This window comes from Tachypleus tridentatus, chromosome 2 (genome assembly GCF_004210375.1).
Source record: "Tachypleus tridentatus isolate NWPU-2018 chromosome 2, ASM421037v1, whole genome shotgun sequence".
In the NCBI taxonomy this organism is placed as follows: Eukaryota; Metazoa; Arthropoda; class Merostomata; order Xiphosura; family Limulidae; genus Tachypleus; species Tachypleus tridentatus.
Genome location: NC_134826.1, coordinates 57282384 through 57308216, shown reverse-complemented (window position 1 = coordinate 57308216; position 25833 = coordinate 57282384). Strand labels below are relative to the sequence as shown.

The following is a 25833-nucleotide window of genomic DNA, read 5'->3' as shown; positions in this document are numbered from 1 at the left end:
GTCAGTTCTGATTCTTAATATTAACTAAAAAAGCAAAACTTTTACCACAGTTCTAAGGCATGGTGTTTGTTAGAGTAATTAATATTTTTACTATTATTCTCTATTATTTCTAAATTAATGTTAATTATTTTATTATAATGATGATTCTGCATTGTTAAAGTAGCAAGTGGATTTTGGACTAACGAAAGACCTTTGGGCTGGCTGAACCTAACAGCTTATATGAGCTTTATGGCCAAAAGTTGCTAATTATGATGTACTCAAAACAAAATACTACTACAAATGAAAAATGTCAACACAATTTCAGAAAACCATTATTCTTACCTATGAAGAACCGATTCACATACACCACAACTATATGGCACCCCAAAACCAGATTGTCCACTATGACCCATAATGTCGACCTACAGATCATTTTAACTACAACTTCAGTAAATACATTGTAAACATTTTCTAAATATGTAACATCAGCCAGTTCCTTTTTCAAAGACTCTTTTACTTTAAATTTATTCTTAATCAACTAAATCATAAAGCCTTAACTGCCAGTTTTGATGCAATCTCCCTCTTCACAGAATTCCCAATCACTGAAGCCTACAAGATAGCCTTAGAACCATATATACAAGACCCCAACCCATTGATATACATCCCCAGCAACCAATTAGCAACCCTTATAAAATTCACCACCACCAAAACTAACTTTATGTTCAATAACCAAAACTACCTAAAAATAAATGGGCTAAGTACGGGGAATCCGTGTCACCAGCTCTAGCAAACATTTTTATGACACAGAATGAATCTTAAGTGATTAATTCAGTCTTACACCCACCATTATACTGGTACAGATATGTTGATGATACAATTGCTGGATTCACATCTACAGAACAAACATTTAGCTTTTTCAACCATGTTAACTCTATACACCAAGATTAAGTACAATGATGAACAGAAAAACTAACCAAATAGCATTTCTCAACCTCAAGATCACAAGAACCGATACACAATTCAAAACACAAATCCACAGAAAAAGCACCTGGACTAGACATTCCCTGGAACTTAGAACATGAAACAAAACATATTAAGAAACCAAATAAACACAGCCACAAAACTAAGTTTACCCTACAAAATCAACAAAATAAAACACATTATCAACAACAACAATTTCCTCCGAAAACTGCTGAAAAATTTATACGCACACACCTAGATCAACAACATAATCAACAACAAACAAACAATAATGAATCCCAAGATACAACAAACTACAAAACCTTATACTATTGCATACTATATATTCCTGACATCAGAAAAAAAAATTTGGAAAAAACTTGTAACAAAACACAACATTTCAGTAAACACTAAATTTATTCAAAAATCAAGTACAAAACTAAAGTCAATACTATGTAAAAACTACACTGATAAACACAACAACAACATTATTTATAAAATACATTGCAACAACTGCCACAACTTCTATATTGAAGAAACATGCAGAAAAATGAAAACCAGATTCAAAGAACACAAAAAAACACCTTCACATATTTTTGTACACTGCAAATCAATTAAACACAACATGACCATAGAAAACACCTAGATACTAAGTAGGGAAACAAATATAAACAAATGCAAAATTAAAGAAGCCCTGCTTATACAACAACTAAAACCACAGTTAAACCAATATAAAGGAACACCTTTGTACCTATACTAATTAATAATTTAACATCTAACTGCAACATCCCCTACAATCCCGTACCCGTTTACACTTTCTTCCCTAAAACATGTGCCAGCCAAAGATCAGATGTAGGCTCTCTCTCTGTTAACCTGAAGATGACTTAAGCAAGTCAAATGTTGTTCTCTGCTTTATTAGTAAAAGCGTTAATACCCATACCAGTCATCCTGAAATACACAATGATGTACTAAACTCATGAAATATATTCTAACCATTACAGGCAATATAGTTTGAGCATTATATTAAATTAACTAGGTTACTAGATGCATAGTTCTGATCCATGTATGTCACTTGTTTTAATCAGAAATTAATGTTAATTATTTATAGTTTAATTTTTATTAATAAATTAATAAAAATCTCATTAAATCTCTTGATACATTTGTTACTTTCAAAGCAAATGTTTGAATAGACACACAAGCACATATTTTTCATATTAAGAACTTGAAGTACCACAGTCAATTGCCAAATTAATTCAGTATTTTTCACATGAGATTTCAATACAGTGGATCTATTAATATTGTGTGCATGGCTGGAGGTCAAAGTGAGTATTCCACAACTTTCTTCAGAGTGCTATTCAACATGATATTATGTATTTCATATCAGAGTTATCAGCTAGTTATTTCACCCCATACAAGCTGTTCAGATTATATTAATAGTTAAATTAATTACTTGTAAACACTTAATTTTATCCTACTTTGATGATTTAGCAATAGTTTATGGTAGGGGAGAATAAATACCAAATACAGTACGTAGAAATGTCAGAAGTTCTAGAGATTATGTAAATGTAATATGCATTGCTTGATGGACATAGCCTGGCACTCCAACTTGTCAGAATCTGAGTCATACTTGTACTGGCAGTTTGTATACATATTTTGAGTACAAATATTTAATATGTCCAATTTTTTTGTGTAAAACAGACTTGTACATATTACTAAAAGTCTACCATATTTCATATAGATTAAGAATTATAGTCAATATTTTTTTTTCAAGACAAAGGTGGATCCATTAGACCAAAGTCATGCACATTCTGTTAATAAGTTATAGAAAAATAATATACTTAGCACAAGAATACATATGAAAGTGAGATTCCCTTATTCTGTCAGTGACAATTTTTGCATTCTAAAAAAAACATACCTGGATCAATTAAACAGATAATTGTTTTTATTTAACATGTTTCAAGCGCTTCAGGTAACTAAATATTTTTAGTTCAGTGCATCTTCATTGTAGCTTGACATATTACAATTACTAACAGAAGACTGCATTTTAAACTAATACATGCTTTGTATGTACAAGCTGGTGTAAACAAATGCAGCCCAACTATAATGTTTTCAGCATCTGATAAGGTGCCACATAAAAGGCTTGTAAAAAAAATATCTGTGGGTAATAAGTTACCAAACTGAATAGAAGAATGACTGGATGAAAGAAACCAGGGGATTGTTAGAAATGGAGTTCAGTCAAACTGAATTAATGTTACAATTAGGCTTCAGAACTCAGTTGTAAGACATTTGCTCTTTTTAATTTACATCAGTAACATAGATGAAGGAATAGTAAATACATTACTTAAAATTGCAGATGATATTAAAAGTCTTGGGTGTTGCTGGCTGTGAGGAACATGTTGCTGCTTTACAAAAGGATTTATATCATTTATAAAATTGAGCAAATAAATAGTAAGTACAAGTATAATTTGGATGGGAATAAACAAACAACTGTGTTATGAAGGAAAGGAATCTTGGTGTATTGGTTGATCAGTTTCTAAAACCATCCAAGCATTTTGCTGTTGCTAGTGGTAGAGCAAATAGTATTTTAGGTCATATCTACAGAAATATTGAATACAAATCTAAAAAGTTATAATTTCATTGTACAGGTCACTGGTTAAGCCACATTTGGAGTATTGTGTTCAGTCCTGGGCTCCTTACTTTAGGAAGGACACTGAACTGTTGGAAAGGGTTCAGAGGATGGCTACTAAAATAGTGCCTGGTATGGAAAGGTTGTTAAAAAGAGAGATTCAGATATCTGAAACAGATTTTTCTTGAAGAAAAAAATTAAAAAGGATGTGATTGAGGTGTTTAAGATTGTAAAGAAAATAGATAATGTTGATGTATCATTTTTTTTATACTTAATGGCAAAAACAGTAGAATTGGTGAACACAAATATATATTTTGGCTGTCTAGGAGTCATTTTCAGCCAAGACAGTTTTATTTTATTAACTGGATGGATTGCTTCTAGAATGGGTTGCCTTCAGATGTTTTGGAGGCTGTAAATTTAAGTGAGTTTAAGAGAAAGCTGATAACTATATGAATAATAATAGTTGGCTTCAAGGTGTTAAATTTTGATTAAGTTATTTAATAGTTTAAGTTTAGTTCAGAGGATTGGATAGCCAGAATGGTTCAATAAGTCCCTCATGGTCCCTGAACATTATGTTATATTATTCGTGTCTGCAACATTATTTATTACTAATTTATATGTTAACAGTATAATTATTTTACTCCATTTTAATAAAGCTGTAATGAATAAAATCTTACAGATTATAAAAAGCTCTTAAATAAAAAAAAAATAACTGTGTTAAATATAAAAGATAAACAAAAACAACAGCAAAAGGTGCCATAACATAGCAATAAAAATGGTCCTGCACAATAAAGCCTCTTTGCATAATAAAAATTTCTTTAAAAGCTCAGCCTGGTTACAAATGTGAATTTATAGACTATAAACAAAACATTTCTAATAAAAAACATTAATACACAGTAAGAGATAAGCTACAGATTCATATAAATGTAAAAAAAAAGACTGACATCATTCTTTAATGTTTATTAAGAACGAAATGTAATGAACGTTTTTAAATATACTGCAAAAGAAAGTTGGAGATTTCATATATGTAAACGATTCAAAGTACACAAGCTATACATTTTAACACTGCATAGTGTGATTTTCTCAAAAATGTTAAAAAGTTACACTAATTACTACAAGCACTAGAACAGTGCATGTCCAGCTGATTATGGATCCATCTCCAATTAATTTGTGTAGTGCACAAGCTTATAAGCAGTTTATAAAAACTTAATATCTGTCACATACAGATATTCAGAGTTTAAATATCATATGAAATATTTCCCACTAACCACAAAAGAAGAATAGTTATTTGATGCAGCATTGGTAGTATATACAGTCCACAAACTAATACTCACTTTCACTGTGGATAAAGTGATAAAGAAATGCTGTGATGCAAACAACTTCTAGAATAAACCAAATTCTAACATTTTTTGTTGTTGTTGATGGACATACAGTGATCTTTACAACATTTTGGAAGTGCTGCAAAGGAGCAACTGTCTTCCCACTCAATTTGAATTGTCAGATAGTGATCAATATCAGAGATGGCCTGACTACCTATTAAAATGGAGCTCCAGTGGCAAAGTACACCACAACCTTCTGACTGTGTGCTGTACCAGTTCTTTTGGTAATACAGTGTAGATGACACTGGAAAAGGATCTTTTTTTCTCTGGGTAATGATTATCAGTGTTAGGCCTTCTGTTTTAATAGAGATATTTACCTGTATAACTGAAGTGTAAAATTATGCCAATTTTGAATCACATCACTAGAACAATAATAAGTATTTGTTAATTTTATATTCACTTTCTAGATTTGAAAGTGACAACAGCAAAACTTGGAATTTCTAAATTAACACTATAAACAGTTATCTTCATAATTAAAATTTATTTCTTTTGTTAAAGTTCACAAAGTAAAATTATGAGTGTGTCTTATAATTATAAAGTATGTGTATAGAATTGATTATTTTTTCATATACAATTAACTGCCACTCCAGAAATATTTGTTTTGCTTTTCCTGGTTATTTTATAGCATTTATGTTATGTTTTCTACTGTATACAAAATTAAGAAGGAAAGTACCAATTTGTTTGAGTACAATAATCTCTTATTTTTTTATTTCTGAATTTTTCTGCCTTAGATTTTCTTATATGCAAGATGTATTTACAGGATATTATTATAAGGTCTACTTTGAACAATCATGTTCCAGTAAAACTATTTAAATGCTGAGTGTTATCTTAAATACCAAACTTAAACAAATATTTTTTTTCATTGTGGGTCCTATTTAAAAATTAGGATATGCCCAAAAATATAAGGATCTTAGAACATAGCTCTATATGAAACTTTTTTATGCAATTTGGTTGTGTTTATCATATATTAGTTCACGTTTAATGTTTGTTTCTTAATCAACTTCAACAATTTTGGCTATAACTTGACCAAATTCCATAGACAAACTTAAGAGAGACTGGAGAGGATGTTCTTATCTATATGGTAAGTCCCTACACTAAGGGTGGCTAGAACATACCTGACAGATCACTCAGGCATTATGAGGGTCTAGGAGTAGATCTACAGGATCTCTAATCTCAAATCTGGCATTGGATTTTGTGTTCCTAACTCTCCTCTCAATCTTGGTGACCCTGTTAAACTCTGTACAAATTCCCAATCACAAACTAGCAGGACCAGTCTTAGTACAAATATTTAAGTACCATCAACATGTGTCCTAAAAGATTGTTTTTATTGAGGGATATGATCAACCCCAGAGCAGTCTACGAAAGTAACTGAGGGTAATGGAGGAGCTTGATCAGTACAGTTGGATTTTTGAAACTTGTAGAGGAGCATGGATATGTTATGTTAGTTTCCAAAAAGCATGCTCATGAGTTAATAAGGAAATAGATCAGTTTTTTTTTTATTTCCAGTGCTTTATAACATAACATTTGTCCTTACATAAAAACAAATATCAATATACTATTCAAATGCAGGCATCGGTTATATATTTCTAGCTTTTCAAATGAAATTCCATATATTGAATATCTAAAAATGTACTTTTAATACATTTAATGATGTAAAATATTTTATTATCCATGTTTTATATAAATGTTTATATAATTAAATGCATAAAAATGAAATACATATAAACAGTTTACTAAAACATATATATGAATGTGTTCTAAGAAAATAAATTAAATTAAAATAAATTAAATAAAATGAAATCCAATTATTTTATAAAAAAAAGTCTATTCCAATAGAACAAATTCTGTAATGTACAAATGATTAGATTTAGAAATAACCACTTTACATACACAATATACAGTTTTTAGGATAAATTTAAGATGAGTTTTTTGGTGTTTTAGAATGAGAACATACTTAATGTTGTTTCAAACTAATTATAGTAAAACAAATAGAAATAATTAGTGAATATTAAAACTAAAATGCAATATTACTGCTGTCAACTTTATGTTTTAAATTATGGATTTGACTGATAGCATTATCAAGGAGAAAGAAAATGCTTTAAAGATGCATGATAAATGGATTTATTTTCAGCTCATCTGAGAACAAAATACATATATCTAATATGTAGAAAGGAAGCCATGTGCTCTTTATTAAGTAAATGTAGAATAATAATGTGATAACTATGTGAAAACTCAATCAGGATACTTGAGAGCAGGTCCAACTAAAATTAGTCCTCAGGGTCATTCTTTGTTTTCAGTCTTACTATATCTGATAGAAAACGTTTGACACTAAAAGGGATCAACTGATATATTATTTGCAGTCTCACAGTGTATTTGAAATAGCAATATATTTAATGTTCTGTATGTAACTGTAAAACCTTGAATAACCAGAATGTTAAAATATATAGAATTTTACTTAAATAACAATAAACATGTTATTTAGATTTAAAAAATATTGTACTAACTTCATTTATTATAACTCTGCAAAATAATAAATGCATATTTTACGTCAAACTTAACAAGTCTAAAAATATATTTAAATCTGAAAAGATTATTCAGTAAATTCTAATAATATTAGTTACATTCTATATTACTATAAGGATAAATAATATAATCACATCTGATTTAACTGTTTTTATATAACAGTAAAATGAGATCCACTGTGTCTGTCTTTCAACAAATGGCTCTAAGACCTAGGGTGAAAGCAAGTGTTAAGTAACAAATTCTCATAGTTAAAAGAAGAGAGAGGCTAAATCAGTTTTACTTGTAAATTATCTTTATTTTATATTAAAATTCTGTTGTATTTTAAATCTCTGCATCTGAAAGATATTCCATTTTGATGTGTTACCTCAAAGCGTAATGAAGCCTCAATAACATGAAAAATAACAGAATACAGTATTAGCAGCAGGCTAATATACACAACTTTGCAAACAAAAGTAACAATGTAATTGTTATATGCAGACAATGTTAAATTGTAGCACATAATAAAACATCAAGTTACGTGAATGAATTACTGTTATATACATTCTTAATGATACAACAGTTATCTTAAACCTTGACTTCCATCCATTAACATTCAAGTGCAGAGAACTTAATTCTATTTGTAATAACTCACAGGTTTACTGATAACTAGAGCTACAAGAAAAGGAAAAGGTAGAGAAGCTATCTATTATTATTATTATGTTATTTGTTTAAAATGTTTAGGATTCGTTTTGAAAGTTACACATCTAATCACAATATCCTACCTGCCACACTCCCACAACAGCATTAGCAATAAGAATAAGAAGGATGACGAATGGCTCAACAAAAGCTGTGATTTGTCCATCATTTTCTTCAAATAAAGCTAAAACCTGTGATAAGTTAAAAGAATTAATTTCTTCATACTTAGAAAATATAATATTAATAAGTAAAGAAATCTTTTGCTCTTTTTAATTTCATTCAAAGATCAATCAAACCCTAAGCATAGTCTAGCATAATCTTACACACCATTGACAAAAAAGCAGGTTTTGTTTACAATATTTGTTTACTTATAAACATTTATAAGTTTAAAAGTTACATCCAACAGAATGGAAATGTTACAAACACAAGCTGCTGAAAACAAGTACAAAAGTTTAATTTACTCAGTGTAGCAATATTAATTTTAAAACTACCTACATTTAAACATGTAGAAACATTTTTCAATATAATAAATCAATAATGAATATTTACCTTAGAAATGATTTTTCACAGCAACTATTAAATGCTGAGTTGAAAAATTTATCAATGTTTATCATAACATGAACACATAAGAGAAATTAGCCATTATCCAAGTTGCATGCTATAGTTTTGACAAAGATACAAAATTTCAGAAATAGTGAGTCTTGTCATATATTTGTAATAAATTATTTTACATTCCTGATAATAAAAGTATTGCTACATAGGTCACTTTACTGATTATATTGCTATCTATAAAATACTTTCATATGTCCTAGTTTATTTCTCAAATTTCCTAGTTTTTATAATTTTATTCAGTGATCTTACATGTATTATAAAGTTTACTATAAACTGTTTGATTTATAAAAAAAAGGGCATAAACTGGATTTTACCTCTATTCAATATTGTTTTATGTAAAACACCTTGTGGAATGTAAACATTCTATGTGCTAAAATATAATAAAAGTTTCACATTTAGATTCCGAGTTACAGTACATGGAACACTAAATTTAGGATATCACTTTATAAATGAAATTCAAAGCTGCTCAATACATGAAACAAGAAATGGAATAGAACATTATAAATGGAATTCAATATTACATTTAGTGTTTATTAACAACTACATTTTCTAAACAAGTAATTCTTTCTCAAGCATTATTCTAGAACAGGGAGAAACAGAAAATAACATTTTTAAAACTATACTAATATTATACATTCTTAATTTATTAATCAACCAACTATCAATATAAATACAATAAACACAGAACAAAGCTCTAAACCAAATTTATAAATATGTGTATACATGTAATTGGTACAGTATGCTTTAGAAAATATTCTGTAAAACCATTTTCTCATTCCTTCTACTAAGGGAATCATATACTTAGGTGTTAGCCCTTTTCTTATATCTTGCCACCACAAGAGCTAAACATTACTTCCTTCCATAAATAAACTCATCCAATACATGACACATCTTTAGATTCTTCATTTAAGCAAACAGTGGACCACAAATAAATCAATGGGAGACATGAAATTAGTATGTACAAATCAAATGGCAATAAAAGGGGAGCAACACAGCTAACTCCTGTTATTTTAGATGATATATAATAATACAAAAACATCTAAAAATTAAAATAAAGATGCAACTATTTATGTTCACAAGCAGCAAAGCATAAATACTTCAGTAGTAAATATATTTGAAGAGAAAGCTATACAGCTGTTCTGGAAACAAACAGAAACCTACATACCAGCTGTCCTCTTTTACATAGGTCTACATTTACACAAATGTGATCATTGTAATTAAATGAAAATAACAGCTTTTTAATGTAAGAATTGGTGTAGATATTTCAGTTTGTGAAATAAATTTGAACAAAGTAAATGATTTAAGTCAAAGCTGTTATTAAATATGTTGACTCTAGCAAACCTCATGATGTGTATTACAAATTAGGGAACTTTTATTTTTCACAACCATTTTTTAATCAGTTTATTTTTCAAATATTTATGCTCACTTTCCATATCAATGATCGGAATATACATACACTAATAAATTTGTTTATAAGATATCTGATAGGGTCCTTCATAACTTAAGTAATACTGTACTTACAAAAGAAATTACAGCAGCTAATAATAAAATCTTCACTAGTAGATCATCAAATTGTTCCAGTATAAGCTGCCACAAAGGTTTACCTATAAAATTAAAGGAAGCAAAGAATAAGTCACTTTAATGCTATGCACTTAATGTTTAAAAATAGGTTGTAAGAAATGAACATTTGGTATACTACTGTACTTAGAAACGCTAACTGTGCTACCAGATCCCTGTTTAAAGCTATTTCTGGCTTGTCTCCCATAGTGCCAGCACAATTTGGATGCCATTTATTTTATCAGTTATGTCTCAACAAACTCATCTTGCTATCAAGGGAGTTGGTTACATAAATACTCACACTACTGAAGTAGGATGCTGGTAAATGATAATTTAATAATGTTCAAATGGATAATTTTGGTTTCTATATCACAATGTTAAACATTCAATTTACTAGCACAATTTCAAATTTTAAATCACCAGTTAAAACTTTTTAGTTTTAATCCATAAAAATATTTTCTTGTCTTTTGCTTTGCACACTTTTACCTTTTAGTATATTAACAAAATTGATATCTCTGCAAGAATAAACTGTTTCTTTCAAAACATTTAAATATATCATAATTTATATCAAGATTGTGTAAATATCACATCAAAGGATTTTTTTAACTTTAATGATACAGTTTAAATTCAACAAAGAAAAAATAAAAAAATATATATACACAAAGAGAGAGAGAGAGAGAGACACACACACACACATACCATTCAGCACTATATAAGTTATATACAACATAACACTATAGAGAAAATTGACAAAGTACTCCAGTACTCTACAGCATTGCTAAGCCTAATAATGACTACTAGCTGAAAGCCTTTAACACTAAAATCTTTATAACATGGAAAATATGAAATTTAGTTTTTTTTATATTATTTAATGTCTTTGGATTTCTTAAGAAACTAAAAAGACAGTTTAAGTATCATTTCTAGCTCATATAACTTAAACTTTCAAAGAAACCAAAAAGTAAAAAAAACTGAAAATTAAAATGACACTGTCCCAACTGACTTTTTTAAGAAATATATATATTCAGTTTAAACATAGCATTAATCAGCCATACTATGTCATGTTGGTTTCAAAACTTAAATTTCTGATACCCTTAAAAAATTAAAAACAGTAAATAGGATAATAATTACAAAAAATTATTTAAATGAGGGACATTGTATTTTGAAGATTTGTGGTTTTCTTCATGAGGTATGCAAGCAATCAGACTTTTAGCAACATTTAAAAGTAAATATTAACTTTCTGAACTCAATCATCTGCAAATGAATTATGTATAAAATACATTTCAATAACACCACTGCTGCTTTTAGAGTATATAATATTCATTAATCCTACTAAATACTAATTGTTGAATACCTTTTCACTCTGCTCTGTTTTGTAAAGAAGTTATCCTTTTTCATGCTTTTATCTTTATTAAAGCTTTAACAATATTTCTTCTTTTAATCAGTTTGAAATAAATGTAAAATAAATAACATTATGCTATACCACACATAACAAAAATACATGCTTAAATATTACAATATGTACTCACCTTCTTCAGCAGGTAATTCTGAAATAAAAACAAGAGGAGCTCAAACAAAAGTAACAAGAATATAAATATAATGCATTAAAATATACATATATACATATTTCTTTCATAAAATCTTCATCTTCTTTGCAAATTAACATAATATGGAACCAGAAATCCCAAAAATAATACAACTGAAACAAAAGCTAAAAAAATTACAAACAATTCAAAACATAAAATGTTCATTGCAGTGTTTATTCTTATCACAAGTCATAAGTCTAATGCCATGTCATTGCAACTGTTGACTTGCATTGAAAATATTACTGAACTGCTATTTTATGAATTTGCATTACTAAATTTGGTATCACACTGTAGATCATAATAATAATATAATAATAATAATAAATTTATTAAGCAATAAATTAGACACAAAAAATCAAATAACAATATAAAACCATCAACAAAGAGTTAACTCGTCCTGTGATGGTTAAACACATAATAAAATAAAATCAAAACTTACAAAATCAAAATAAAATTCCCAAAATATTATCATCAGTATTTAAGATCCATTGTTTTAAGTATTTCTTTTGATTAACACGATTAATAGAAGATCTTATACTATAAGGAATAAAATTATGAATACGAGGTGCCAAATAAAGATATTGATGAAGTGTAACTGTTTTACGTGGTGTGAGTACATTAATTGGAAAAAAAGATTGAAGTCGTGTAAAATATGAAGTGACTTTAAAAGGCCTATTAAAAGAAACATGCATTGTAGATAAAGCTAAAAAATATAAATAAAGTTTATCATATGAAAGAGGGGAGTTAAATTTACTGAAATCGGTATCAAGCCTATGGGTAAAAATAAGAGAGAAAACACTTTTGCAACTTGTGAATAGGAATTAAAAAAAGTCTTATATGTGCCACCCCAAATTGAAATACAATATTGTAAGAAAGATTGAAAGAGAGCATAATATACACTTAACAAAATATGATAAGGAGCACAATGACTAAGTTCAAAAATTAGCATAGAACTATATTTTAATTTATTAACTAAAGAATTAATATGAAATTGCCAATTTAATTTTCGATCTAAAATAATTCCTAAATATTTAACAGAGGAAACTTGAGTCAATTTGGGACATTTACAATTAGGGTAAGTATAACAATCACTGGAATGATAAAAAATAGAAGGAAAAGCTGGAATGACACCATAAAGGTTAAACTGAAGAAGAAAAGATTTAGATATATTTAAGGATAAGCCATTACAGAAAAGCCAATTTTTAATTTTATTAAGATCACTAGAAATAATGGCTTCATTAATTAGATTTGGCTTACTATAAACAACAGCAATATCATCAGCATAAGCTTGGATATCTCCAGAAAACTGTTGGTAAAGAATATCATTTATATAAATGAGAAATAATAAAGCACCCAGAACAGAACCTTGTGGTACTCCAACATTAATTGTAAGCCAATCACTATAATTATTATGAATACAAACCGATTGCTTTCTATTGTGAAAGTAACAAAAAAACCAATCAAAAACAATACCTCTAAAACCATAATAAGATAATTTATTTAACAAAATTTTATGATTAACAGAATCAAAAGCTTTGGCTAAGTCAAGAAAAACAGCAATTGGATGAAGATCAGAATCCAAAGCTTCTGTAATACTTTCCACAAGTTTAGCAACAGCAACCTCCGTTCCAAGCCCAGGCCGAAAACCAAATTGAGAAGGAGACAAAACTGAATGTCTATCAAGAAATGATAAAATTCTAATCTTCATAGATTTTTCAAATAGTTTAGAGAAATGTATTAATAAAGAAATAGGTCTATAATTCGTAAAATCAAAAATATTACCAGATTTATAAATAGGAATGACCAATGATAACTTTAAAGCATTAGGAAACTTCCTTGAGTAAAAGATAAATTAATTAAAAAAGTCAAAATTGGTGCAAAAGATTAGCATTAGCTTTCAAAATCTTAACCGAAACACCATCTACACCATTAGAAGCTGAATTTGATAAGGAGAAAATATTATTCATAGTTTCAGATACAGTAACAGGATATAGGTAACAAGAAGAAGAAGGAGCAGGAGGCATGCCCTGAGAACAAAATTTAGGATCGAGCAAGTAGATTTAGCAACATTAACAAAAAATAATTCAAATCAGATAAATCAGTAGTACCAAAATTACAATTTTTTTTTTTTTTTTAACATCAATAATAGAGTTAACAATATTCCAATTCTGTTTAATAGTTTTAGCATTCTTAAACAGGTTATGATAATAAGTCCATTTAGTCTTACGGGTCAAGCTAACAACATAATTCCTTAAACACTTAAATCTAATCTTTAGATAAATATCATCAGGAAATTGATGTACTTTCTTTTTTAACTTATCTCTTTTAATCATTAACAAAACCAATTCACTGGTAATCCATGGCTTAATTTTTCTAAACTTTCGTGACACAGAAACAGTAGTAGTACAACTTTGAATACAATCAGTTAACACTTCAGCAAAATTATCATAAGCAACATTAACATCAGAACAATTCATAACACAGGACCAATCTGAAAATTTCAAACAAGAACTCAAATCATTAAACTTAATCTTTTGAACATTTGAGACATGTTCTAGATCCGATAAAATGTCTATACATAAAACAATTGGAAAATGATCGGTCAAAAAACTCTCAACAATATAAGAATAACAATTTTAACAGTATTTCCACTAATTAAAAAATGATCAATACAAGAATTAGTAACATTGGTTATCCGTGTAGGAGAAGAAATAATAATACGAAGATTGTTCTCAGACAAAACTTAAAATATGCATTCTTATAACAAACATCATCAAATGCCAAAACATCTATATTAAAATCACCAACAAGTATATTAATATCATATTTGTATAAATTCAATTCTAATGAAAGCTCATCAATAAACTTCAATACAGGCAATCTAGGAGATCTATAAACAACAAAGAGATTAAATTTCTTATTTTGAATCATACAAAATAAAATTAAAGCATCAGACTTAATGTACTGTACTTCTTTTATCATAGTCAGTATCTCAAATTTAACAAAACTGCCACTCCACTAGCCTTATTTAGACCAGAAGATGAAGAATAAAAGGAGTAACCTGGAATCAAAAGGAAACAAATCCATCCTCAACAAACCAAGTTTCAGAAAAAGCTATTATATGAAATTTAACAACGCTTGATTGTAAAAAACAAAAAATTGGTCAAAATTTTGAGTAAGACTTCGAATGTTAACATGTATTAAATTTAAATAACCAACAGAAAAAACATTTGGTAAATCAGAAAGAGAAGACAAAGATGGTGTAACACCAACAATATCATCAAAATCATCAGCCATTGCAGTATTTATAAATTATTAAGATCAATCAAGCAACGTAAAACAATGGGCTGAGTAGTTTCTGATTTCCTAATAAGAATATTATCATTCGATACCCAAAGAAATTTATAGCCAAGATCTTTCTGTTTTCGTTTTGCTTGCATGAAAATATCACGATAATATGGGGAGAGATGTTCGTTAACATAAACTGGATAAGATTCATTACAGACCTTAATATCATTAGTATTAAGAGAGCGAAATTTAGTTTTCTTAAGTTTAAGCAGATCAAATTTAATTTGCTTACGACAAAACTTAACAACAATCTGTCTCGGACTCTTATTTTCAGTTGTTTTCTTTCCTATACGATGAACAGTGTCAATATCTGTAGGAGCACAGTCAACCCCAAAAGTAGTTGTAATCTTCTCAACAACTTCTTGCAAATTCTCATTAGGCTTCTCTGGAATACCTCCAATCAAAACATTATAGTTATAAGAATATTGTTCCGCATCACACATCTTCCTCCGAAAACTTGCCATCTCCTTCCACAATTCTTCATTTTCATGCTTTAATGTTTTATTTTCCTGTTTACACTCCTTAACTTCAGCTCTCAAAGTTGTGATATCCTCACTCATAGTTTCTACCTTCTCTGAATAAAATTGAAAGGAAGTCACTAATTCTTCGACCTTTACTTTAATTAAGTGAAAGTCATCAAGTCTTGACAAAATTTCAGTAACTTTTTGTCTTAAGCCACTTCATATCTGCCTCCCCCATATTTAAATCAAGCTCACTATTCTCAACAAGATTCACTGTCTCCCCCTCTAACGAAATGGACACAGTCCTTCTTAATGGAGATTCACTATTTAGGTTTAACTTTCTTTTTTCTCATACAAAAATCACATTCATAACTTTTCCCAATTTCATTAAAATATTCCAAATCCTGTTCAGTTAAGTTCTTACATCTTAAATGATACCATTTTTGACACTCACCAGAGCAAAACTGAAGTTTTCATATTATACCTTATTTAATTTCTTAATTTAAATGTAAAAATTTGATGTTTAGTTGTGCTGAATGCAGAACTAGTTCAAATTAGATGTTTGTTATGTCAAAATACAAAGTCTATTGTTTTGTACAAATTAGGAACTCAAATTACCGATATTTAAAAGCTAGAATATAAAATAAAACCTCCTATCTTTTCCATATACTGAAATATTACTAATGTACTAAGTCAAACACAGTGACCTCACTTGTCTCTTGTGTACACTTAATTCTATATATGGCATGTAAGTAACCAATCAAACATTCAGAATGCCCTGCAAGTAGTTTTCTCAGCCATTTTCAAATATAACAGTATCATCTCTCTCTTTTTTGAGACAAATCTTTATGCTGGTAAGTTCAGTCTTTGTTTCACATATTCCATGTGCAAAATATCTTGAGGCTAAGATACAAAAGTTGTAACAAGGAGAGATATTTGTTTGCTTTACTTCTTTATTTACTGTTCTATGTTGATGTTTTAAGAAAAATAAGTTTAAAAACTTATTTGTAAATAGCAATAATGTATACACTGAAATGTGATTGTACTCTAAAAAATAATACTAATTATTTTTTGACCAAGTGACCAAGACAGGTCACTTTTTATAGATCAGTTTTATACTCTTAGATATAGTAAAATGAGTACACATGTGCCACATCATTGTAACTTCTGTGACGTTAGCCAGCAGTGACTGAAAGGTCAATATAATAAAAGTAATACATATATATAAATTTATACTATCATGATATTCAAGCTATTTAGACTAAATATTTGTTTTCTATTTATAATTTGTAATTATTTGAGGATGAAAAAAAATATTTACATTTCCTAACTATTTTACGGTGGTTACGAAATTGATCAGATCTACTAAATATGTACAGAGAATCCAATTTGATAGTGAAAGGAATAGATAAAATATAAAGTTTTTCTTAAAAATATTTCACAATTATCTGTAGGTTATAAAGATTTCACAAGTGAAATTTGAGAATTTTATGATTCATACATGTATTTTTAATATTCAAATGAAAATTACTCTTCCATGTTGGATATTCAACATTCTAAAAGAAAACAATTTTATGAGGAAATCTTTAATTTAAAAAAAATCTTAATATTTAATTGAAAATTCTGGTATTTTGTGTATGGAAGTCTTGTAATGTTTCTAAATAACCTGTAAAATTTTGTAAACATATGCATACTTTATGAAAAATCACAGTATAATTACTTTCATGGATATTTTCATAGTTATGAGCTGGATGGATTCCATGCAACCTATAATAAAAAAGGAAATGTGTACCTGTGACAAAGGAGGGGGAGAAAGAAACTGAAAGGCAATCCCTCTGATAAAGCCAACAGGTAGTTAAAGGGTAGTAAATTCATACAATAAAGTTACCAATGGACCAGAACCTGCTGGGTAGTCACTGATACTAATGTGACATGCCCATCTATATTAAATAACACAATGAGATGAGATACCCATGGAAAGAGAAACAGGTAGAGATTGAAAAGGATTGGTTTGTTTTGAATTTAGTGCAAAGCTACTCAAGGGCTGTCTCAAGGAATAAGGGTTTGTGTTGGTTCTGACTGCAACAAACTTGCTACCTATGAGGAAAGGGATAGAGCATTGACACATAAACTCCACAGATTTCTAAGCTTCAAATATATGATAAAAAACAAACCACTGAAGGAAATGGGACCAAATGTAAATCTCTTAAGATAAGAGGGCTGCAAATTGACCTGCGACAAGGCTGCACCTTGACCCAGAAGATCTCAACAATAGAGAAACCACACATGTAAAACAAGAGCCAAAGATGACAACCTAGTCAACATGGAGGTAATAAGGGAGTGGATTTCCCTCAAAAATCATTAGGATCTTAGCAGATTACCTCAGAAAGAAGATGAATATTAGAAAAATGCCATAGAAGGGATATAAAGGAAAGATCAAGGTGTGAAAACTAAACATTGGTTATATGCAGAAGAAAATCAGGGACCACCTCCTCCAACACAGGTAAAATTGGCTCCAACTATTGAGAGTTGGGAAACAGACAATCAGCCTGATGGTAAACTAATGCAAACTGATTCATAACAATGGCAAGCAAGGCATACTGGCATCCTCAACCAATTGTGAAGAAAATTGCTGAGCATAAACCCTAACATCCAGAGATGGTAGGAAAACTAAGTACAGAGAAGAGGAATTATAGTGCACCATGAAGGACAAGGATAAAATGAAATTTGAGAAATGGATAAAATATTACATAACTGAGAAATCATGCATGAAAATGCTGATTCCTCAGGTGGAGCACAGGAACACACTGCAAAATCCAGTGGTGCAAAAAAGCTATCAAATACTTCTTTGGCCTGAATAGGTTCAGCTTGCTTAAGAGGAAGTGGGAAGTTCAAAAGGAGGAGGTTCATCCATATAATGACCGATTTCACGTCAGATAGTCTATGATACATCAAATGAATGGTGGGTCACCTCACCTTTAGCAGGTGAAATTTTACTAGAAGGAGGTATGATACTTGAAATGGTAACATAAACCTTAGAATTCATTGTAGAAATACATATCAAACTGGCTAAAAATGAAGTGAAAGTACAATACTTTTTCAACATAAAGAAAAATTAATGAAGAAATTAAACAAACTCACAAATGCAAATCACACAAAAAGCACCAAAAGAAAAAAAACGACCAAAAAATGTCTGAATACAAGTACTGCCAAACAAGAAGTAAGTTCAGGAAAAATGAATAGAGAGGGGTGCATGCATTATGAGAGTATATTGAATAGAGAGGGGTGCATGCATTATGAGAGTATATTGAATAGAGAGGGGTGCATGCATTATGAGAGTATAGAATATATATGAGTATAGAGAGAGGGTGCATGCATTATGAGAGTATATTGAATAGAGAGGGGTGCATGCATTATGAGAGTATATTGAATAGAGAGGGGTGCATGCATTATGAATAGAGCATTATGAGAGTATATTGAATAGAGTATATTGAATAGAGAGGTGCATGCATTATGAGAGTATATTGAATAGAGAGGGTGCATGCATTATGAGAATATATTGAATAGAGAGGGTGCATGCATTATGAGAATATTGAGAGAGGGTGCATGCATTATGAGAGTATATTGAATAGAGAGGGTGCATGCATTATGAGTATATTGAATAGAGAGCATACATATGAATAGAAGAGAGAGGGTGCATGCATTATGAGAGTATATTGAATAGAGAGAGGTGCATGCATTATGAGAATATATTGAATAGAGAAGAGGGTGCATGCATTATGAGAGTATATTGAATATGCATGCATTATATATATTGAATAGAGAGGGTGCATGCATTATGAGAGAGTATATTGAATAGAGAGAGGGTGCATGCATTATGAGAGTATATTGAATAGAGAGGGAGGGAGTGCATGCATTATATATATTGAATAGAGAGGGTGCATGCATTATGAGCATATTGAATGATTATGCATGCATTATTGAGTATATGAATAGAGAGGGGTGCATGCATTATGAGAGTATTGAATAGAGAGGGGTGCATGCATATATATACATGCATTATGAATAGAGAGGGTGCACATTGCATTATGAGAGTATATTGAATAGAGAGATTATATAGAATAGAGAGTGCATGCATTATGAGAGTATATTGAATAGAGAGGGTGCATGCATTATGAGAGTATATTGAATAGAGAGGTGCATGCATTATGAGAGTATAATGAATGAGAGCATGCATATGAATAGAGAGGGTGCATGCATTATATGAGAGGGTATATTGAGTATATTGAGAGAGGTGCATGCATTATGAGAGTATATTGAATAGAGAGGGGTGCATGCATTATGAGAGTATATTGAATAGAGAGAGGTGCATGCATTATGAGAGTATATTGAATAGAGAGGGGTGCATGCATTATGAGAGTATATTGAATGAGAGTGCATGCATTATGAGAATATATTGAATAGAGAGGGGTGCATGCATTATGAGAGTATATTGAATAGAGAGGGGTGCATGCATTATGAGAGTATATTGAATAGAGAGGGGTGCATGCATTATGAGAGTATATTGAATAGAGAGGGGTGCATGCATTATGATATATGAGAGTATATTGCATTCTTACTGACAGAGGCTTGATACATGATGAATGAGAGATGCATTGGAATCAGTCAATTTCAACTGAAGGGAGAAAAAAGGCTTCCAGCATGTTTATTTTTTATGCATATAAAAGGCAATAGTGAACAAGAATAGTTATTTATGTGAGATGAGATAACGTACTGTATCAGAATTTAACTCTGCCTGAGGAATTTCATTTTCTTAATTGGCTTTCCCCATCAAAATGTATGGTCCATCTGAAGTTCTACAGTTATGAAACATATTGCACAAATAAATTTTTAAAAAACTATTCATGAGGAAATGTGCTTTACATGAAAGAATGTAATCTTCCTAATAGCTTTCCCTCAGGTGAATGTAGTTTCATTTCATTATTTCTATCCCTAATCTGGCCTACCACTGAAAAATGCTGACAGAGTCATGCACAACATGCAACATTACAACCATAACTCTAGAGTCAAACAGATATTATATCCATAGAATATAAAAAGAACAAAGGAAGCTAGAATGAATTGAACTTAATTACTTTGTAGACCATGTGTAATGCAAAAATATTTTGAAAAATTCTGCATTAATATGAGAAGGTAGAAAATGCATGGCATTCCTGTGTACCACATAGGATCTCTTGGATATAAAGGTAAGTGTTCTCTAAAAAGATATTTATATTTATAAATACACGGTAAACCAGTATTACCTATCATAATAAAATGTTAGAAGAGTTTGTTTTTTTTTAATTGAAAATTCCACAGTGATTAATACACTGGTAGAACATTTTTGTCAATTTTACCATTTCAGATATAAGAAACATTGCAAATTACGTGTGGAACAACTCCATTCTACATTACCTTAATTTAAACTATTCAAAAAGCTTGTGATACCATCTTTGATTATACATAGGTAATAACTTTAGGAACCATTTCAAGGTTAGTATTAAGTAACTTTTTTCTCAATAAAAAATCACAGTTTTGGGTAGTGGATGCATTTAAAGCATTACCCTCATTTCATAATAAAAACTATCTTTATAAATGAAACTATTATGATTTAAAAAAACAAACTTATATAATGAAAATACAACAGTGAGCATGCATGTGTGCTTACACAATAGATTGGATACTACTCAAATGATATAAAAACGTTTTAAGCTTTTCATTATGGGTTGGGTGGAATCTGCCCAGCTCATGACCACAAAATTATCCAAGTGTAATTATACTACAATTTTTGATAAAATAAGCATATGTTTACAAACTTTTGCAGGTTATTGGTAAACATTACAAGGCTTTCATACACAAAATATCAAATTTTTCAATTAAGTATTAAGATTTTTAATTACAAAATTCTTATAATTTTTTCTTTCAGATTCTTGGCTAGCCAACACCTAATTTTCATTTGAAGATTAAAAATACTTGTATGAATCAGAAAAGTTTCAAATTTCACATGTGAAATCTTTATAACCTACAGATAATTGTGAAATATTTTAAAGAAAAACTTTATATTTTATCTATTCCTTTTACTATCAAATCAGATTCTCTGTACATATTTAGTAGATCTGATCAATCTTGTAACCACCATAAAATAGTTAGAAAATAAATGTAAATATTTTTCTCATCCTAGAATAATTAAAATTATAAATAGAAAACACAAATATTTTGTCCAAATAGCTTGAATAGGATAACAGTATAAATTTATATATACATGTATTACTTTTATTATATTGACCTTTCAGCCACTGCTGGCTAATGTCACAAAAGTTACAATGATGTGGCACATGTGTACTCACTTTACTGTATCTAAGAGTATAAAACTGATCTGTAAAAGTGACCTATCTTGGCTATGTTTTAGTAAACTAGTATTTTGTACATTTCAGTTATAATAAGTTATATATGTATATATAACTACTTATAAATAGCTTTTTAAGCTTATTTTTCTTAAGACATAGAACAGTTAGAAAAAACAGCAAACAATTATCTGCTTGTTGGAGTTAGCTAAGCTTCAAGAAATTTTGCACATGAAGGATGTGAAATAATTTTTTTTTACATTATAAATATATATACGCACACCTTTATATATATATATATAGCTTTGAATAACCAAAAAATCATAAATTACCATACTTATTCCACTATCATTTATGAAGTTTAGCAACTAAGTTGTATGCAAGTCTAAAAAAATAAAATTTCAAACAGGTTTTCCTTGAAAGAAAGAGTTGCCATCTTTATATTTGAAAATGGCTGAGATAAATGATTGGGGAATTTTATGTGCTTTTGACTGGTTATTTACATGTCATATATAGAAGTAAGTGTATATAAGGGACACTTCCAAAAATGGAAAGAAGTGAGCAGAGCCAATGTGTTTGATTCAGCATGAGCAATATCTATACAAACCGAAAACACAGGAGGTTCTTATTTTACATTCTAGCTCTTCAATATTGTTAATTTGAGTTTCTAACTTACATGAAACTATAGAGTTTGTACTTTGGCATCAGCGTCATCTAATTTTAACCAGTGCTCCATTCAACATACTCTATGATACAGAAAAAACTGATGTTTAGATATGTGTTCCTTTCTAATATTTACTTTTAAATTAAAAAGTTAAATAATCTATAAAATGAAAATTTGAATTATAATATACAATGTGATACCAAATTTAATGGCATAAATTCATAAATTAGTAGTTCAATAAAATTTTGAAATCAAGTCAACAAATGAGATGTGATCTTTGACCCACGACCTGCTTGGAAATGGTTACAGCTAAAAGCTTGGGAAATAAAAACATTAAAAGAAACCACAGTTATAATGTAGGGTAATAGTCATACATGTGTGACAATACTACATTTTTAGAAATTCCATAGTATCATGAATAGAGCTAAGCAATCAGTGGTATTTGCTAATTAATTAGTCAATGGCCATATTAATCAATTACATTTAATTGCTCAACAGTTTTCTTGAACTCATATTACATACAAGCAAAAAAAAAAAGTTTCCTTCCTTCTTGTCAACAATTCAGCAAGAACAAATAAAAAATATATTGATGGGAGATGACATCAGGCAATTGCCTTCTGTCTAGTCTACAGTTCAGTGACAGTGGCAGATAGCCTTAGCAGCTCTGCTAAAACAGAAACAGGACAAGCATGTGTGTTGGCAAAATTTTGATTAATTGGTTTTTTTTGGAATAGCTTATATAATTGAAATTTTGATTAACTGCCTGTTTGAAGACCTTAAAACAGTGATAATTAGAAACAATGATTTCCATTAAATGACTAATTGTAATTTCAATTACTTAATTAGGCTATGTGGTATTCATCGATGTAGTTGCTACTCATAGTTAACTGATTGTATCCATTAAATAATAACAGATACCATTATTTTAATTTGTGTACAAATTGTTTCTCATATTCTTGAAAAACTGTTATTAAGAGTATAACTAATTCCTATTTGGATCATTATTTCAAATCTTTGAAATGTTAGTTGAGAACCTGACTTCATAATTTTCCTGAAATGAAGACATATTTCTGATAGAAAAGTACATCCTCTCATGTATTAGCTTTTCTTGTTTAGTGCTAGCCTCTCAATACTCAAAGTATTTGCTCACCACTAGCTTTGATACTCCCACCTACCCCACATTTTTAATGTGATTCACCTATGATGTAGCATGCAAATAGGTTTTCGACTTCCTTCCACCAAGAGGAATGCAACACAACTTCGTAGCACAGATGGCTCTCTGTGTATTGTAGAACCCAATCTTCATTTCAAAATTAGGCAAATAAAGCAAAAGAAGTTGAGAGGAAGAGTGACAACTGTGTAAAATAATGATGGTTAATGTGATAAAAATATTTACTTGAGTAAAGTTACTGGTGCTTTAGAAAATATGAGCTCAAGTAATAAATAGAAGTACCTTTTGTTGATGGCCACTAAGTATACAAATTACAGATATATACAGTGCTTAAGTAGCAATAAAGTATTGACAAAAAATAAGTAATGATAGCATTATTAAAAACTGCCTACACTTAACTTAAATTCACATGTAAAGGTACTAACAAATTGTATTTTATTTTTATTAAAATAATCAGTATTAGTGCCTACAGTACAGCTGTTCACATACTGTACTTATTTAGCTTCAGCAGTAGTGATTTTTAAAGTTCCTACTAGACAGATGAGCTCATCTTAGTTTGAACAATAACACTGAAGAACTAAACAAATGTACACATGCTACAACTTCACTGAATTTTCTACCACTGACTTCAATGAAAATATGGCCATCAATGATTTTTGTGTCAGACATAATGGTCAGTGAGATGAAGTTATCATATTCAACACTAGATGTAAAATGGCTGCACCTTCTTCCTGCTCACCAGTGCAGAAAATTCTATTACCTGTGACTGTCTTATATGAAAGGCTAGATGTGCTCTGATTGATGTAAATAAAAAAAATATCACCATGGCACTTGTGCAATTTTTTCCAATTCTTTGAAATGTAATGACTGTCTTATAAGAAATGTTGTGAAGTAAAAGTAGGTTTCTTCTTGATTTTACTTATGTAAAAGTAAAAAAAACAAACTGTTAGAGTATTGTAAATACCAGAAAAGTTACCTTAAGTAGTGTAATAAAGTAATGTCTGGTGAGAGTAGTAAGTATCTATTGGAAATACATTTTCAGTTTAGAAATATTTAAACTTCCAATACATATCTTGAAATGGTGTAGGGACCAGTGCAAAATCTATCAACACAAGCACCATTTGGAAAGTGTTTGAAGCTCATGGAGTGTGATGTCTCTGTGTAGAAGAACACATCTGTGAAAGACCACACTACATATGACCCTGATATGCTCTTCAACCATTGTGAAAATATGTTATTAAATGTGACAGAAAGGAAGTACATCTAATTCTTGAGTGGAAGTGCTAAATGCTGTACAGTAGCTAGGATGCATTAGATATAATCTGCTCAACTCAGGTTCAAATCCTGGTGGCATTGGGTATTTATTATCTGTTCTTCAATACAAGGATGGTCCCTACTGTCTTCATCTTAAGACAAGGAAGCAGAAAGGAAAATGGCATCTGGCCTGCTATCCCAATCAGGGCTCATTTGTGTAGTCTTATTATACCACATCAAGCCACCACATTTAAGTTACAGTAGGAAGAGAGAATGCAACGTAGTAGTTCACTCAAATCCCAAAACCAGGCAGTATTGAGAATTGATCACTCAGCCAGATGAGATAGGGCTCTCTAACGACCAGCTATGTAAGGACTTACAATGGTTGGTTTAATTCTAATCCAACACAAGAACAACCAGAAACAAGAGTTTAGGTGGCAATTGGATAAAGAGTCCCAGCCAAAGGTGGATCAACTCCAGTCTATAACTAAGTGGTGTTGGATATACCTTCTTTGTTCTGTAGTAAGAGCAGAGTTCACACCATCTACACTGACAAAACTCCACTGATCTACTTGCATCTGAATGGGATTGAGTATATTCAGAGGGATGACTCCATGGCCCACCACCCCAGCAGCTATGAGCTTGTAAGTGGTAGGGA

The 25833-nt window shown here is 29.9% G+C and overlaps 1 protein-coding gene across 6 annotated transcripts in view; it reads right to left on the bottom strand.

The window, feature by feature from the left end:
- LOC143243910 (calcium-transporting ATPase sarcoplasmic/endoplasmic reticulum type-like) overlaps positions 1-25833 on the bottom strand; it is a 134437-nt gene that overhangs the window by 84270 nt on the left and 24334 nt on the right. For all 6 annotated transcript variants that reach the window (XR_013024810.1, XM_076487688.1, XM_076487685.1 and 3 more), the window contains exons 3-5: positions 11838-11855; positions 10276-10358; positions 8229-8333 (exon numbers count right to left, since the gene is read on the bottom strand). Coding sequence is in view for 5 of the 6 variants with exons in the window: in XM_076487688.1 (XP_076343803.1) it covers positions 8229-8333; positions 10276-10358; positions 11838-11855 (206 nt within the window). In the remaining variant the exon portion in view is untranslated. The remainder of the gene's footprint in view (positions 1-8228; positions 8334-10275; positions 10359-11837; positions 11856-25833) is intronic.